This window comes from Haliaeetus leucocephalus, unplaced genomic scaffold, assembly GCF_000737465.1.
Source record: "Haliaeetus leucocephalus isolate CR32 unplaced genomic scaffold, Haliaeetus_leucocephalus-4.0 Scaffold144, whole genome shotgun sequence".
NCBI classification, from domain to species: Eukaryota; Metazoa; Chordata; class Aves; order Accipitriformes; family Accipitridae; genus Haliaeetus; species Haliaeetus leucocephalus.
Window position 1 is genome coordinate 1,204,852 of NW_010972580.1, and position 13,320 is coordinate 1,218,171.

General features: G+C 48.8%; 1 protein-coding gene across 1 annotated transcript in view; it reads right to left on the reverse strand.

Annotated features, from left to right (window-relative positions):
• ASIC2 (acid-sensing (proton-gated) ion channel 2) overlaps nucleotides 1-13,320 on the reverse strand; it is a 513,904-nt gene that overhangs the window by 16,785 nt on the left and 483,799 nt on the right. Inside the window, exon 3 of the mRNA XM_010561355.1 lies at nucleotides 3,088-3,215. Coding sequence (XP_010559657.1) covers nucleotides 3,088-3,215 — 128 coding nt within the window. The remainder of the gene's footprint in view (nucleotides 1-3,087; nucleotides 3,216-13,320) is intronic.

Here is a 13,320-nt window from a genome sequence, read left to right on the forward strand (position 1 = left end):
CTTTCGCTCTGACTTATTGAAAGAGCAGCATGTGCCTGCCCCAGATGTAGAGATTTAGTAGAAAAAAAAAAGACTAAATCAGGGGTCTAAATAAAAGATGTGCATTCAGGGCTTGAGAAGGTGGATGATGCCCAGCCAGTCCCTGCGGGGTAATTAGAGGAGGCAGTAGCATGTGTATGCTGTAATAGTTGTAATTAGGTTAAAAAATGACTTTATGGAGAGGAGGGATTGGGGTAGGCAGCATTGCCCATGGATGAATGCTGCTCCAGGCAGGCAGCTTGAAGAGCCCTCTGGATCTCCTGGGTAAAGGCATTGCAGCCCACAGTATAATTTTAAACCATTTACAGAACCCCTGTCCCCAAGCAGAAACGTGCCCTTCCCTCTCCCAGCACCAAAACTCTGGCAAAACCTGTAGAAGAGGGGACACGCTCAAGCTAATAGTCCCCCAAATCTGTTTTTCTTGTCATCTTCTACATCTCCCCTGCCTGGAAGGAGGGATTTGGGGAGGGATGTTTTTCTTCCCTCTCTCTCAGCTGGCTGTCTTCCTGACAAAAAAATCTAATTTTTTAATAGAAATAATGAAATAGTTGATGCTGGCAATGTGATGGGGAAGATTTACAGCAGCTGTCTTAGAAGTCTACAGCATTTACGCTATTTCTATCTTAAAACAAAGTCCTTGAGATCCTCGCTGCAGGCTCCAGCTCCCAGCCACGCTCCCAAATCTTGCTGAAGCTGGGATGTTTAAGGAAGACAAATCTTTCCAATTACCGCTCGCTCTGCCAGGCGAGTTCGATTCGAGGAAGTGTTGCCAAAGTCTTTCAGCATCAGGCGGCTGCACCGCACAACACGATCCCCTGCCCAGCGCTGCCTGCCTGCTAACGGGGCACGCAAAGTGCCATGTAATCAGCTGGCGATGCCCTTCTCCATCGCCAGCCTCGGCAGCTCTGCAGTTAGCTTTTCTCCGGAGCTAATGTGGTCTCACAAAGGGAATGCCGATTCTGCCAGAGGTATTTTTCACAGCTGACAAATAGCTAAACAAAAATCCTGCTCTTTGCTGCTGAGAAAAGAGGAGAGGGCTTCGCTTGAAGGCATGTATGTGCTGGGGATGGAAATCCAAGACCCCAACACGGGATCCTCTGCTCTGACATAGAATCATAGAATAGTTCGGGTTGGAAGTGACTTCCAAAGATCATCTAGTCCAACCCCTCTGCAATGACCAGGGACATCTTCAACTAGATCAGGATGCTCAGAGCCCCGTCCAATCTGACCTGGAATGTTTCCCGGGATGGGGCATCTACAACCTCTCTGAGCAACCCGTGCCAGTGTTTCGCCACCCTCAGTGTAAAAAATTTCTTCCTTATATCTAGTCTGACATGGGGCCCTCTGCTCTGACACCGATTTCCTCCATGGCCTTTGGCAAGTCACTTGTCCTCCCTGGGGTAACCCAGGATCTGCGAGCTGCCTGGCAGGTGCTGACATGGGAAGGGCTCCCGTGTGCAGCCGCTGTGGGGGATAACCAGCCGTTAGCCCTAACCCCAGGGCCGTATCCAGACCCCACTGCTCTGTGCTGCATCTCCAAATGACAGCTATGGGCATACAGCTGACCCCAGCACCACCGCCTCGGTGTGCAGAGACCCCCAGACTGCTTCAGGAGATGCCCCCGGGAGAGAGGATGGATAAAGAACTCAATGCCCAGTAATTATTGCCAAGAGTAATTAATCAGTTTTCCACCCTTCCAGATTCTTTATCTTGCAGCATGCCCCATGTAAGCAATGCTGAATGCTGCTGGGTCCCCTGGGACAGCAGAAAGCAGCTGTGGAGCGAGGTGAGGACGTTGGGGATGCATGGAAGGGCTTGTGTTAAGGGAACAGGCATGAAGAATGCCCATGATGGGTTTCCAAGCCCGTTTCTGCTTTGGACTTCAGCAGCTGCTGCCTCAGCCCCCGAAGAGCCTTTTGCCTTTGCTGTTACTAACGTGTTACACTCCAAACGAGAGCCCTGGGTGCTAATAAAAGCTGCTCATTTTCTCCAGCCCACCGGACTTCCCACAAGATACAAACTGACAACAGTGAAACATTTCTCTGCTTTAATTGAGAAGTTTCCACCTGGCGCTCGCCCACCGGGAACCCACACCGTTCGTTATCTCCTGGATGATTACACACAAGCGTGCCGTAATGAAGGAAGGAAGATCTGCATCCAGGCTCACTGAAATGCAGCATCTTCAGGTGTCTTTTGGTACCCGGTGGCCATGGAGAGATGCCTTAACAATATACTTGGTAGTGAATTCCTCACGTTGCTCTGAGCTGAAGTGTAACAACTGTGGCTCTGATCTCCACAAAGGTTTAATCAGAGCAAACCCTCCAACAGCTCGTGTTCTCTTTCCTCAACTTGATTTATGTCTCATTTGAGGGTGGATGCAAGAGCAGGGAGGAAAATGAAAGTGGCAATGAGGCAGGAGGGCTGGGAATGAAAGCACCACGGGGCCAAGCTGGGGGAAAAAATTATTCTGCTGGCTGGTTTCCCATATGCCTAATCAGGATTTGGGTTTAATGATGCTACATCACATCGCATCCATCTGCACTGTGATGATGTGCCACTGTCGGGACTCGAGGAGGGTGATGCATCCCGAGCCACGAGCATCCCACCACAGTTTATAATAAATAATGTGACTATTTCTGTGCTACCTGAAAGGATTCATGCTGATCTACATAATGAAACACTCTCCTCTTGTCTCTTTTTATATCCTTGGAGTGTGAGAGTCTTTTGGCAAAAAGCATCCTTTCTTGGCGGGTTGGAAGGTACCCAACGCACTGCGCGACTGCCACAGCTGAACCATAACCATGAGAGAGCAAGGCAGGGAAATTACCAGGGATTAAATCCCTTCTGTGGCCAGAATTACAAGGATTATGGGCAATGCATGGAAAGCAATGCTGAAAAGGCTGCCCTCATCCCAACCAATTTGAAGCAAGGCGTAAAAATAGCTGTTAATCATGAAGATGCCTCTCAAGGGGCATCGGTATGTAGAAGCAACCTCTTGTATCGATCCACTGGAAGGATCTTGGTGTGTAAATGAAATTTAGGACTTACCCTTTGCTCTTGGGTGGCCACAAACGTCTGGAATCCAGGGGCCACCCCAAACCCCAGCTCCTGGACGAAGGGTGGCTCGGACTGGCTGTGGATCTGGACTTTGACTCCAGCCTCGAACGTTGTCTCCTCTGGAAGAAGAAGGGGGGAGGTTAGGGGCCTGTGGTGGGTGGGATGGTGTCTACCTGCATGGGCGCGTTTGCCCCTCCATGGAAAATTGTATCTAGTAAATCTGTGCTGCTCAAAACCAGGAGATAAGCAGTTGGGAGTGCTCCACCTGGATGATCAGACTTCTGGGCATTGAGGAAGGAAACCCAGCAGCAGCGTTTGCCATGAGCAGAGCACACCCGTGACTCAACCCAAATCACCACTGCTGCCCATTGGGACCAAGAGCATCTCCAGGTTCCTCATCATAGAATCACAGAATCATGGAATGGTTTGGGTTGGAAGGGACCTTAAAGATCATCCAGTTCCACCCCCCCTGCCATGGGCAGGGACACCTTCCACTAGACCAGGTTGCTCAAAGCCCCATCCACCCTGGCCTTGAACACTTCCAGGGATGGGGCATCCACAGCCTCTCTGGGCAACCTGTTCCAGTGTCCCACCACCCTCACAGTGAAGAACTTCTTCCTTACATCTAATCTACATCTACCCTCTTCCAGTTTAAAGCCATTACCCCTTGTCCTGGTACCCTCTTTCAGTGTAAAAAGCCACTACCCCTGGTCCTTACACTGCTGCCTATCCCAAGGGCTCACCCTCCCTGTAACACAGAGATTCGTGATTTCTCCATCTTGATCTGTACTTCCAAGCTAGAGAAAACAGGAGGCAACATCTACCTTCTAGCTGATATTTAGTTACAGAATGCATTCCCATATTACTAAAACAAATAAACTCCTCCTTCCCCCAAACAGAGACATTTTTACTACCCGTAAGGTCTCCAATGCTGAAAGCGTGGGTGCACCCCACCTCCGCTGACCCATCTCTGACGCGGCCTGAGGGCACTGGGGAGATAACATAGGTAATTAAATAACAAAAAAAGTGTGTAAAATTCAAAGGAGCTCATGTTTTTGGCAGCTGAAGTTGCTCCAAGCTGGACAAAAGCATTTGCAGCACATGGGCTCGGACACATCACCGAGTTACAGGTGACGTGAGGTTTCCACATCCCAAATCTATGCTGAATACCAAGAACTCGAGGTATGGTCAGGGCTCAGCTCCAACCAGCTGGAGTTGACTTTTAACCAGTCAGAGATGCATTGATCTGCAAGGCTCACTCTTGAACACACACTCCCATCGATTGATGCCTCTGGTGCCCACGCTAATCTGCTTGTCTGTGCCTTGGCTCTGCGATGCTCCACGCAAGGCAATTATTTATTTTTGCCTCCTTGTTGTAAAAGTGCTTTTGGTATCTAGTCCTCTTCTTCCACTAGAAGCTAAAACCAACCCAAAAGAGGCTTTCTGAAGCAGAATTAATGGGATGCAAACCAGACCCCAGTGTGATATATGAGCACTTTGGGCTCCTCTTATCACATAGACATCTTCACACAGCTGGGGTGTGTAACCGTTCTCTCTTTAGCATTGCTGCTATGGTCTCTCACATCCGAACAAACTAGAGGGAGCATACGGGACTAAGGGGTGGGGGGCTGATTTGCAAAGGAAGTTGTTAACTCTGCATAATTTGGCCTAAAAACTGAGTTACCCATTAATATGAATCCATGCTTGTGGCCAGCAATGCCACCTCCACATCTAAAGAGCTTCTGTTTAAACATAAATCATTCTTTATTTCCTTACTATTCCTTGGTATTTTTCTACTATATTATTATGCATTTCAATTTTTAACAGCACTGTGTTCGGTCTGAAGCAGTGGTAGAAACCCAGCACCAAGGAATCACAGCTGCAGAGCCGTTACGCCAGGGGCTGCACAAAGACGTGCGCCAGGAGACAACAGCAGAAGACACCAGACCATGGGATGATATGGGCAGAGGAGGACAAGGGTAGAATAAGGTGATACTGGATGACATGAGGTTTACAGATCTCAGGAACCCATCGCTTAAGAAGATGCAACTCTGCTGACTCAATTGGGCAGCAAAGGGATCAGCCTTCCTCTCCCAAGAGGACTTTCTTGGACCCTGCTCACCTGGTAGCTCCCAAGGCAAATGAAGCCAGACACTGCACAGGTGGGAATGGGCTTATGCATGGATTTGTCAGGCTAACCATGAGCATCCACGGTACTCAGATCTACATCCTTTACAGCTAACCATCCTCCGAGGCTTCAACACTCAGCTAGGCAATGTCATGACCACACTGATCAAGTGTTGGTCCAAGAAGGTTGAACCAGAGACCTCCTGGAGACCCTCGGCCAGACATGCTGCTGTCATCTTCATCCCCTACCGAGTGAACAAACCCTCCCTGCCAACCACAAACCAAAACACACGCTTCATTCAGCTTTTGGGAGCAAACAACATTTTAAAAGCCCCACTCTGACAGCAGGACTGCTTTACCCGTTGGCTATGCAAAACTTCACGCTCTGCACCTGCAGCAACATGTCTACCAGCAGCAGCTCCACATCGAAGCATTTGATCTCAGCAGCCTTTGCAGACCAAGCAGCTGGAGCAGGCTATTAATACTTAACCTTTTAAAGCCCAGCTTTTCTATCTAAGGCACGGGAAAACAATTTTAAGATAAATAGGATTTATTAAAACAGTTGCCTCCCCAGGCCTTGCATACCTCTGTGAAATTCTGGGATGGCGGTGAGCTCTCCATGTGCTTGGTCAGGGCTCAGCTCCAACCAGCTGGACTTGACTTTTAACCAGTCAGAGATGCATTGATCTGCAAGGCTCACTCTTGAACACACACTCCCATCGATTGATGCCTCTGGTGCCCACGCTAATCTGCTTGTCTGTGCCTTGGCTCTGCGATGCTCCACGCAAGGCAATTATTTATTTTTGCCTCCTTGTTGTAAAAGTGCTTTTGGTATCCAAGTAATGTCATGATTTAGGGCACAGAGCATTGCTATTGCATGGGGTGGCACGTGGCAGATGTGGAGCTTGAGTGCATCTCCTGTGAATCCCAGTTGGTTGGATACTGGCATAGAGACTATGGGTTTATTTTGGCTTTTCCCTACACTGAAGCCTCCCAGAGCAAGACTGGCATTGACCATCCTTGCACTTGGCCTCCACTTCCGCTCAAGACCCAATGACCACAACCCGAATCACTCCCCACCACCTTCCCACGATGGGGACTATTGCAGTGACAATTACTGGGACCCACAGTGACAAAAACCTGCCTTGCCTTTGCCTTGCTCAGCCTTAATTAGACTCCCCTTGCTCCAAGAGATGTCAGATGGATGTTGACATGACCGAGCTGTCTCGCTGTCTGCTCAAGCCCTGCATTTGCCCATTCATGGGGGTCCCACTTGAAGGTCCCCTCCCTGCCAACACCTCCCCAGCACTGACCCTCCAAAACACCCCAGTGCTGAGGGTCAAGCCAGCTTTCCCCAAAACCTCTGGCAATGCAGAGCATCCCCATCCAACCTCATCGCTGCTCAACAGCACCGCACCAGCCCTGGGCTCCGCAGCCCATTGGGCACCCAGATGCCCGAGCCCGACGGGTGAACGCATACCAGAATGGGTTCAAACCCTCTCCTGAGCACCCACCAACTCCTCCAATTTCAATCCCGATCCTGTTATTCCCACATGACGCCCACTCCTACCAATCCCACCCAGCTCCATCGCTTTGCCTGGTGTTGATCCCCTTCCAACACTTCAGAGGAGATACCATATGCTTCCTTCTGTAATTACCTGACAAGTTGGAGGAGAAAGCTTCTATTTAGTCTAACTTGTTGGGCAACGGGAACTGTTTTGTGGAAACATTTTTCCATACAAAATTATTCTGCCTATTTCTGCACCTGCTCCGGGTCTGTTCAGCTCTGACTTCATTCCACGTATTTCCTACGACTGGGTGCTGTGCCCAGGTCCATCTGTGGGTAAACCCCTGTACATCCATATCAAGCAAACAAGATATAGCCTGCAAGTATCCATAAGAGACTTAAGGCAACAGGGTTTGCAATTTTAAATAGAAAATCCTGGCACGTAGCCAGCTGTAATTACGGACAGGGAGGGGAAGGCATTTTCTATGCAACAGAAGAAAATTCGGTTTTAAAACACACAGTTATTAATTTTCATTATCAATAATAACAAGAAGAGCAAAATAAACAGCCTTTTTTTAGAAAAGCTGCCAAAAGCCAGGCAGCATTCATTGTTTTTCCTGAAGGAAACACACACGAAGATGAAACTATAAACATGAAACTGGCCTTGAAAAACTGTCACTTCTCCTAAAAATTCATTTTCTACAAAATAGCTGTTTTCCACTAAAAGAGTAAAATTAAAAGCCCAGCTACAAACCCCTTTGATGGAATATGCCTGGACCAGTCCTCATTAGTTGCATTTTAAACATTTTCAAGCTCCGTGCTGGGGCTGAGAAGCATTAGTGTGGGTTAAATATTTGCTGCAAGCATAAGGAAGAGGTCTCATAGGACCCAGAAGCACAAGACTGTCTGGTTTTAGGTGCATTTAGCTTGCTAAAATGAATGTCCCTGGGCAGAGCAAACCCAAAGAGGCTCTGCAGCAAACCCTGTCTGTCACCCCGAGACTGGAGAGGTACAACCAGGGGTATGAACATCCACAGAGACACATCCCAGCCATGGTTTTGCCAGTTTTTGCAGTTTTAGCATCATTTTGAATGGCTGCTTCTAGCGGTACCTCCTGGAGGCATGGGGCTGAGCGCCGGTCCAGGCTGTCACTGCTATTTCGTTAAGCCTATTTCTTGTAATCATCCATCAATGGGGTGAAAAATAAACCTGAAAACCCTTTGATTGGTTCAGATGCCAGAAAAACTTTGAAAATAAATTCCAGTGACTTGGGGCTTGGTTTCTACCTTATGGCTTTTAAACTAATTTTGTGATGTTGGGAAGTCCAATCACAGACCTTCATTCAATCTCCAGTCCCACTTTTCAGAGGACAGTGCCTGTAAATTCATTTCTTAGTGCATCCCAGGTTGGGATAGAGCAAAAACTCCTTGATGATTGCATTTTTAAATACATTAATATATATCACTGTACACAGGACAGTGTTTCCAAACAAATTCTGAACTGCTCTTTTCACTGAAGGATTAGAGTAGCATTAATTAAATTGGGGATTAATTCAGCATGTGCTTCAAGCTGGCTGCAGAGCATTGTATGTTGCAGATTGCACAGCTTTCTATTTCTGGTGTTGGCTTTCCATGACTTCGTCGGGGCTTTCTGCTTAGAGCATCGCTCGAAAAATCTTAATAAAGCTCCAGCTGACTGTACGCTCGGGTGCGGGCTACAAAGTTCATCCCTGTGAATATGCAAGAAGCTGCAATTAAAATAAGAAATGCTGCCAAAGGCACGGAGCTACCCTTCTCCCCCTGCCTTATTATGTCCAAACTGATCCACTTCTCTCTGGCAATTAACATCTGAAGCTCTGCTCGGCACTAATTTATTGGGAATTGAAGATACAGCCTGAATCACGGGTTGTTTCTAGCTGGAGCCATCACCTGCCAGCTCTGCCGGCGGCACCGGCAGCTCCATGGAAGATACTCCTGCTTGGAGAAAACCAAAGCAGATCCCACATGGCTCAATCTGAGAAAAGTAGATGGTATCTTCTCAGCTGATTCACATTATGGCTGTGTTAGAACGTGGCCTAAAGGTTTATTTTGGGTAATAAGCCTTCTCCTGCGCTGTGCTGAAGTAAGCACAGAGCTGGGAGGTTTGGGTTCTCCCCAGACGCTTGCTGTCCTTTGCCTCAGTTTCCCCATCTGTAAAATGGGAGCAAAGTCGCTACTTAAGTCATGGGGCTGGAAAAGTCACCGGTGCCTCTTCTATGCTCTGCAAAGAGCAATTCAACACTGCAGTGTACTACTGAGGTGCAAAGACAGGGACTATCTCATGGGGGACAGTATCCTCAAAGGGTAGGGGCAGCACCAAGCGCAACATCTGGAAGGATGCACAGATGTTCATCCCTGTGCCGGCTGCATCGCATCCATGAAGGGTATGTTGAGACCATGGTTTCTCATCTCCCTCGAGGAGGAAGGCTCTCCAGGAGCAGGGGGGTTGCCGCGGCAGCACAGACATGCCCAGAAGATGCTGCGAGACTTCGAGGTTCATCTCTAGTTTTTATGGCATCCTTTGCTCAGTATCGCCATGGAAACGACGCGCATCAGAGCAAGCGCTCCTCCACCTCCCGCATCAGCCCCCGGGGCAGGTTGGCATCCCCGGCACTGGGGTCGAGCAACCTGAGTTGCTCTGGGTGTGCAAAATGGCATGGCCATGTCCCCATTCCCACCAACCCAGTGACTCCCTAAATCCCTCCTGCATCCCTCCCGCATGCCTCCCATTTAGCTCAGCAGCACGTGGGACCCGGCTGCGTGTCCTCAGATTACCCGCCGGGGTTCGTGCCCGCAGCTCAGCACCTCCTGAGCACGTTGGGCTCATCACACCAGTGGGGCAGCCAGGACCTGCAGCGACCCAGAAGACGTGCCTTGTGGTCCCAGATTTGGGAAAGTCAACTGCTGTTTCAACCAGTCTGTATCTGTGCAGAAATCTTAAATACATGCCTAACGTTCACATTTTTCCTAGACAAAAATTTATAGATGAAAAAACACCCAAATTGCCATGGAAACTTAACTATAAGAAAACAGGACCTGCAAACCTACCATGAAAAAATGTGGAATTATAAAGAAACCAGTTTAACGGCAGCGAAACCAGTTTCAGCCCCCTGTGCATGCTCATTTTTGTGGAAGCATCGTGTTTTGTTTCACTTAAAGTTGCTTGGTAACAGGATTAAATGAAGCTGAAATAAAAGTATTCACAACAGGGTTCGGGGAGGTTTGATAGCATCCGTCTGACAGGAGACCAAGTCGATGCAACTTTCCCCACTAAAAACCAGTTGCTTGAAATTTGTCCTGTGTATTTTGCTCTTGTGGGCTGTGCTTTGGCTGCTGTTTTGGGAGCAATTGGGGACTACAAATTTCCCCACAGATGAAAATGAGATGTCTACCATAGGCTCTGGCAGCTGCCGTGAAAAAATACCATGCGTCCTGCTCAGATGTGGCAGGAGCGAGAGTCCCAGCGGGGTTGTGCAGAGTGTGCCTGAACCCAGCCTGGCTGCTCACCTGCATTTAAGAACGACAAATTAAATGTACAGAAGCCACCGTGAGAGGGTGGCCAGAGGAGTGGAGAGCCTGTTGTGGTCTCATCCATCTGGCCAAGCTTTGGAGTGGTTTGGCTGCTCCTGAGAATGTGGCAGGACCAGAGCTGGCCCAAGGGAGTGGGGATAAGTTGATGCTGCAGAAACAAGTCCCCGTTGCAGGAGAGGGGAAAACCTCACTAACTGCTTTCCAGGAGGTGTATGTGACATTTAGGGTGGAGGTGATAGCATGGAAAGTCCTACAATCTACAGGTTATAGTCCTATAGAGAGGACTGACGGAGATCACCCAGCCCTTTATTCTTAAGGACAAGTGCCTCAACCTTGTCCCCTTTCTGCTGGGAGCCCAACATTCAGGCTGTCACCTCTGGTGCCATTCCCCTGTGCAACCCTTCGAGCGCAGCAAGGAACACTGTATTTTCTCCCCAATATGTTCTCCTGGCCTGGAGGACTCGTGGTCCATGCCGGGGTCTCGTGGATGCTGCAGTGACACCCCCGGGGTCCCGGCTGCTGCTGGAGGACTCAACTGCTGCTGACAGCACCAATACAAGCTCCAGACAAGCCCGGTGCCCAGCTCTGGACACTTAAATCTATTTTCAGGCTTCTTCTGTCACCAAAGGAGTGAGGCAGGCAGCTCCACAGTGATTCATCCCATCCCAGGGAGATGTCTACAGCAGGATGAATCACGTCCAAGGTGTTGTAACTTCCCTCCACTGAGCCAAGGCAACTCCTTAATCTCCATAAGCAGCTACGATAGGATCACATAAGCACAACCAAGCCCCAACGGGAAATTCAGGCGTTCCCTTTTCAGAACTAAGGAACCAATAAAGGTAACCAGCTTCTCTCTCTACAAACCCTTCCCTGTAGCTATGAAATCAAACCTTGCTGCTTCAAAGCGCTGCTGACAACCTGAAAGAGGGACTTCATGTTCCCCTGGTCCTCTTGAATAATCAGTGTCAGGATGATACAGGGGGAAAAGGATAGTTTCCTGGTGGACCAAATTCTCTCTCACGGAGGTGAGAATTGACCTGAGACCCCCCCCAGAACATCGCCCAGGAGCCGGACAACCCAGGTAGACGTGGCTTCAGCATATCAGTGACAATCTCAAGGCTACTAGAGGCTTTGATGGTGATGGAGAGCAGATGAAGAGCAGCACAGAAGCACTGTGTGACAAGCTCCACTATAGCAAGTCATCAGGTACTTTGTGAGGTTAAAGATTTATTCTGGGAAAACAAAACCAAAAGCCCCGTACCTAAAAGAGCTACCAGCATGAAAGGCCACCAGCTTGTGTTAAAGGCAAGCGAGATAGTGGTATTAGCTACAGAGGTAAATCAATTCTTCCTCTTTATCTCTTGGGATACAGTCAGAGTATTTCAGAGGGGGGTTTTTTTCCCCTTTTCTTTTTTTAATGAAAGAATACTTTGAAAAAAACTCATCTCCTTGTATCTGAAAGGTACAGACAGCCTGGCTCTCGGGGCTGCAAGAGGAGCACGGAGGGCTGCTTCCCAGCCTCAACTGCTCTGCAAAGGGGATGGGAGCACTGCTGTCACCCAGTTGTCATCACGACGTGCCACCTCTTGTTTGTTTGTCTTTGCTTTGGTGAGAAACAACAGCAAGAAGGGATTTGTACAAAGAGAAGAGATAGGAGAGAGGAGAACCTTCTGCCTGCAGAGCCTGCAAGAGAGAGGCTGGAAGGGAGATTTGGGAAGGGCAGGAGATGGACCTCGCATCCTTCTCTCTCTTCCCATGGCCCAAAGGCTGGAACAGCAGCAGCAAAGCCTCTGCCGTATAATCCCAAGGGATGAGGGCACAGAGCTGATGCTTTCACCTGGCACTGCTGGGATTTAACCACTGTGCGATTCCTACAAACTGGGATAATACGTATGGGATATAAACCCCAAAACACAAGCTAACGCTCCAGCATATAAAGCAACAACTACGCGTAGCTGGGACCCAAGACTTTCGTACCAGCAATTCATTATTTAATCCCCTACTAAGCATTTATTTCGGTATCTTCTACTTAATTATCAGGTCACAGTGCTGGAAAAGGCAGGAGACAGGACATGGCTGAGCTCCTTCACTACAAAAGGCAAGCCTGGAGCGGAGGTTTTTGCCTGCTCACTCCATTCCAAGCTCTCTGTAAAGCGCAGCCGCTATTCATTACTCACCAAGTAACAGAAGGTGTTATAACAAACTACATTAAGCATATCCGCTATTTTTAGTTAAGCATATTGCATTTGCATACTAAATCTGAGGGGCCATATGTCTCAACGTATATTATTAAAAAGATTCTTACATAATATACGGGGCAGGAGAAACCGGCAGGTCTCCAGCAAGCCGAGCCCAGAGCTGTTAGAGCGGTTTTGCTGGATGGTGAGGAGCCAGCAAATGAATATTTCAGTTCCTTGCTTCTCTCCTATTAAGCTTAAGCTTTAATCATTAAAGTGGGGAAACAAGTGTCTCATAACCTGCTTTACTGGGGGGGTCATGCCAGGGCAGGGAGGGTTGCTCCTGCCAGGTTATGCTGCTTATATGATTGCTTCTTGGTGGGGAAGGAAAATAAATTCCCTTCCCACCTCAGCATCCCTTGGGAATCCCATGTGGCAGGGAAGGGCAACCATGGGAGGGGGGATAGCTGAAAAATCAGGGGGCTGGTCAGAGCCACCCCGGTATCTCCTCCGTCCCTGGGAGCTGCTGCCAGAAATACGGAGCGAGGAAGGGAAAGATATTCCCTCCAGAGGGGAGAAATATTCCCCACATCCAGAGCTGGGGGTGCCGGCCCCCCCATCTGCCAGCTTTCGCTTCAGCAAGCTGCTGCCACCGCAGGGACAGAAATGATTCAAAATAAATAAATAAAAATAAGAAAGGATGCGTTTTAAAGGCACAGAAGCAGTTCTCACACATCCCTCCCCCCCTCCAGGAGCCTCACCCCTTCCCCCAGAACATCTTGAAATATTAAACGGTGAAAGAGCTGCTGCTAATTTTGGATGGTAATGGAGCCAGATGGAAGCA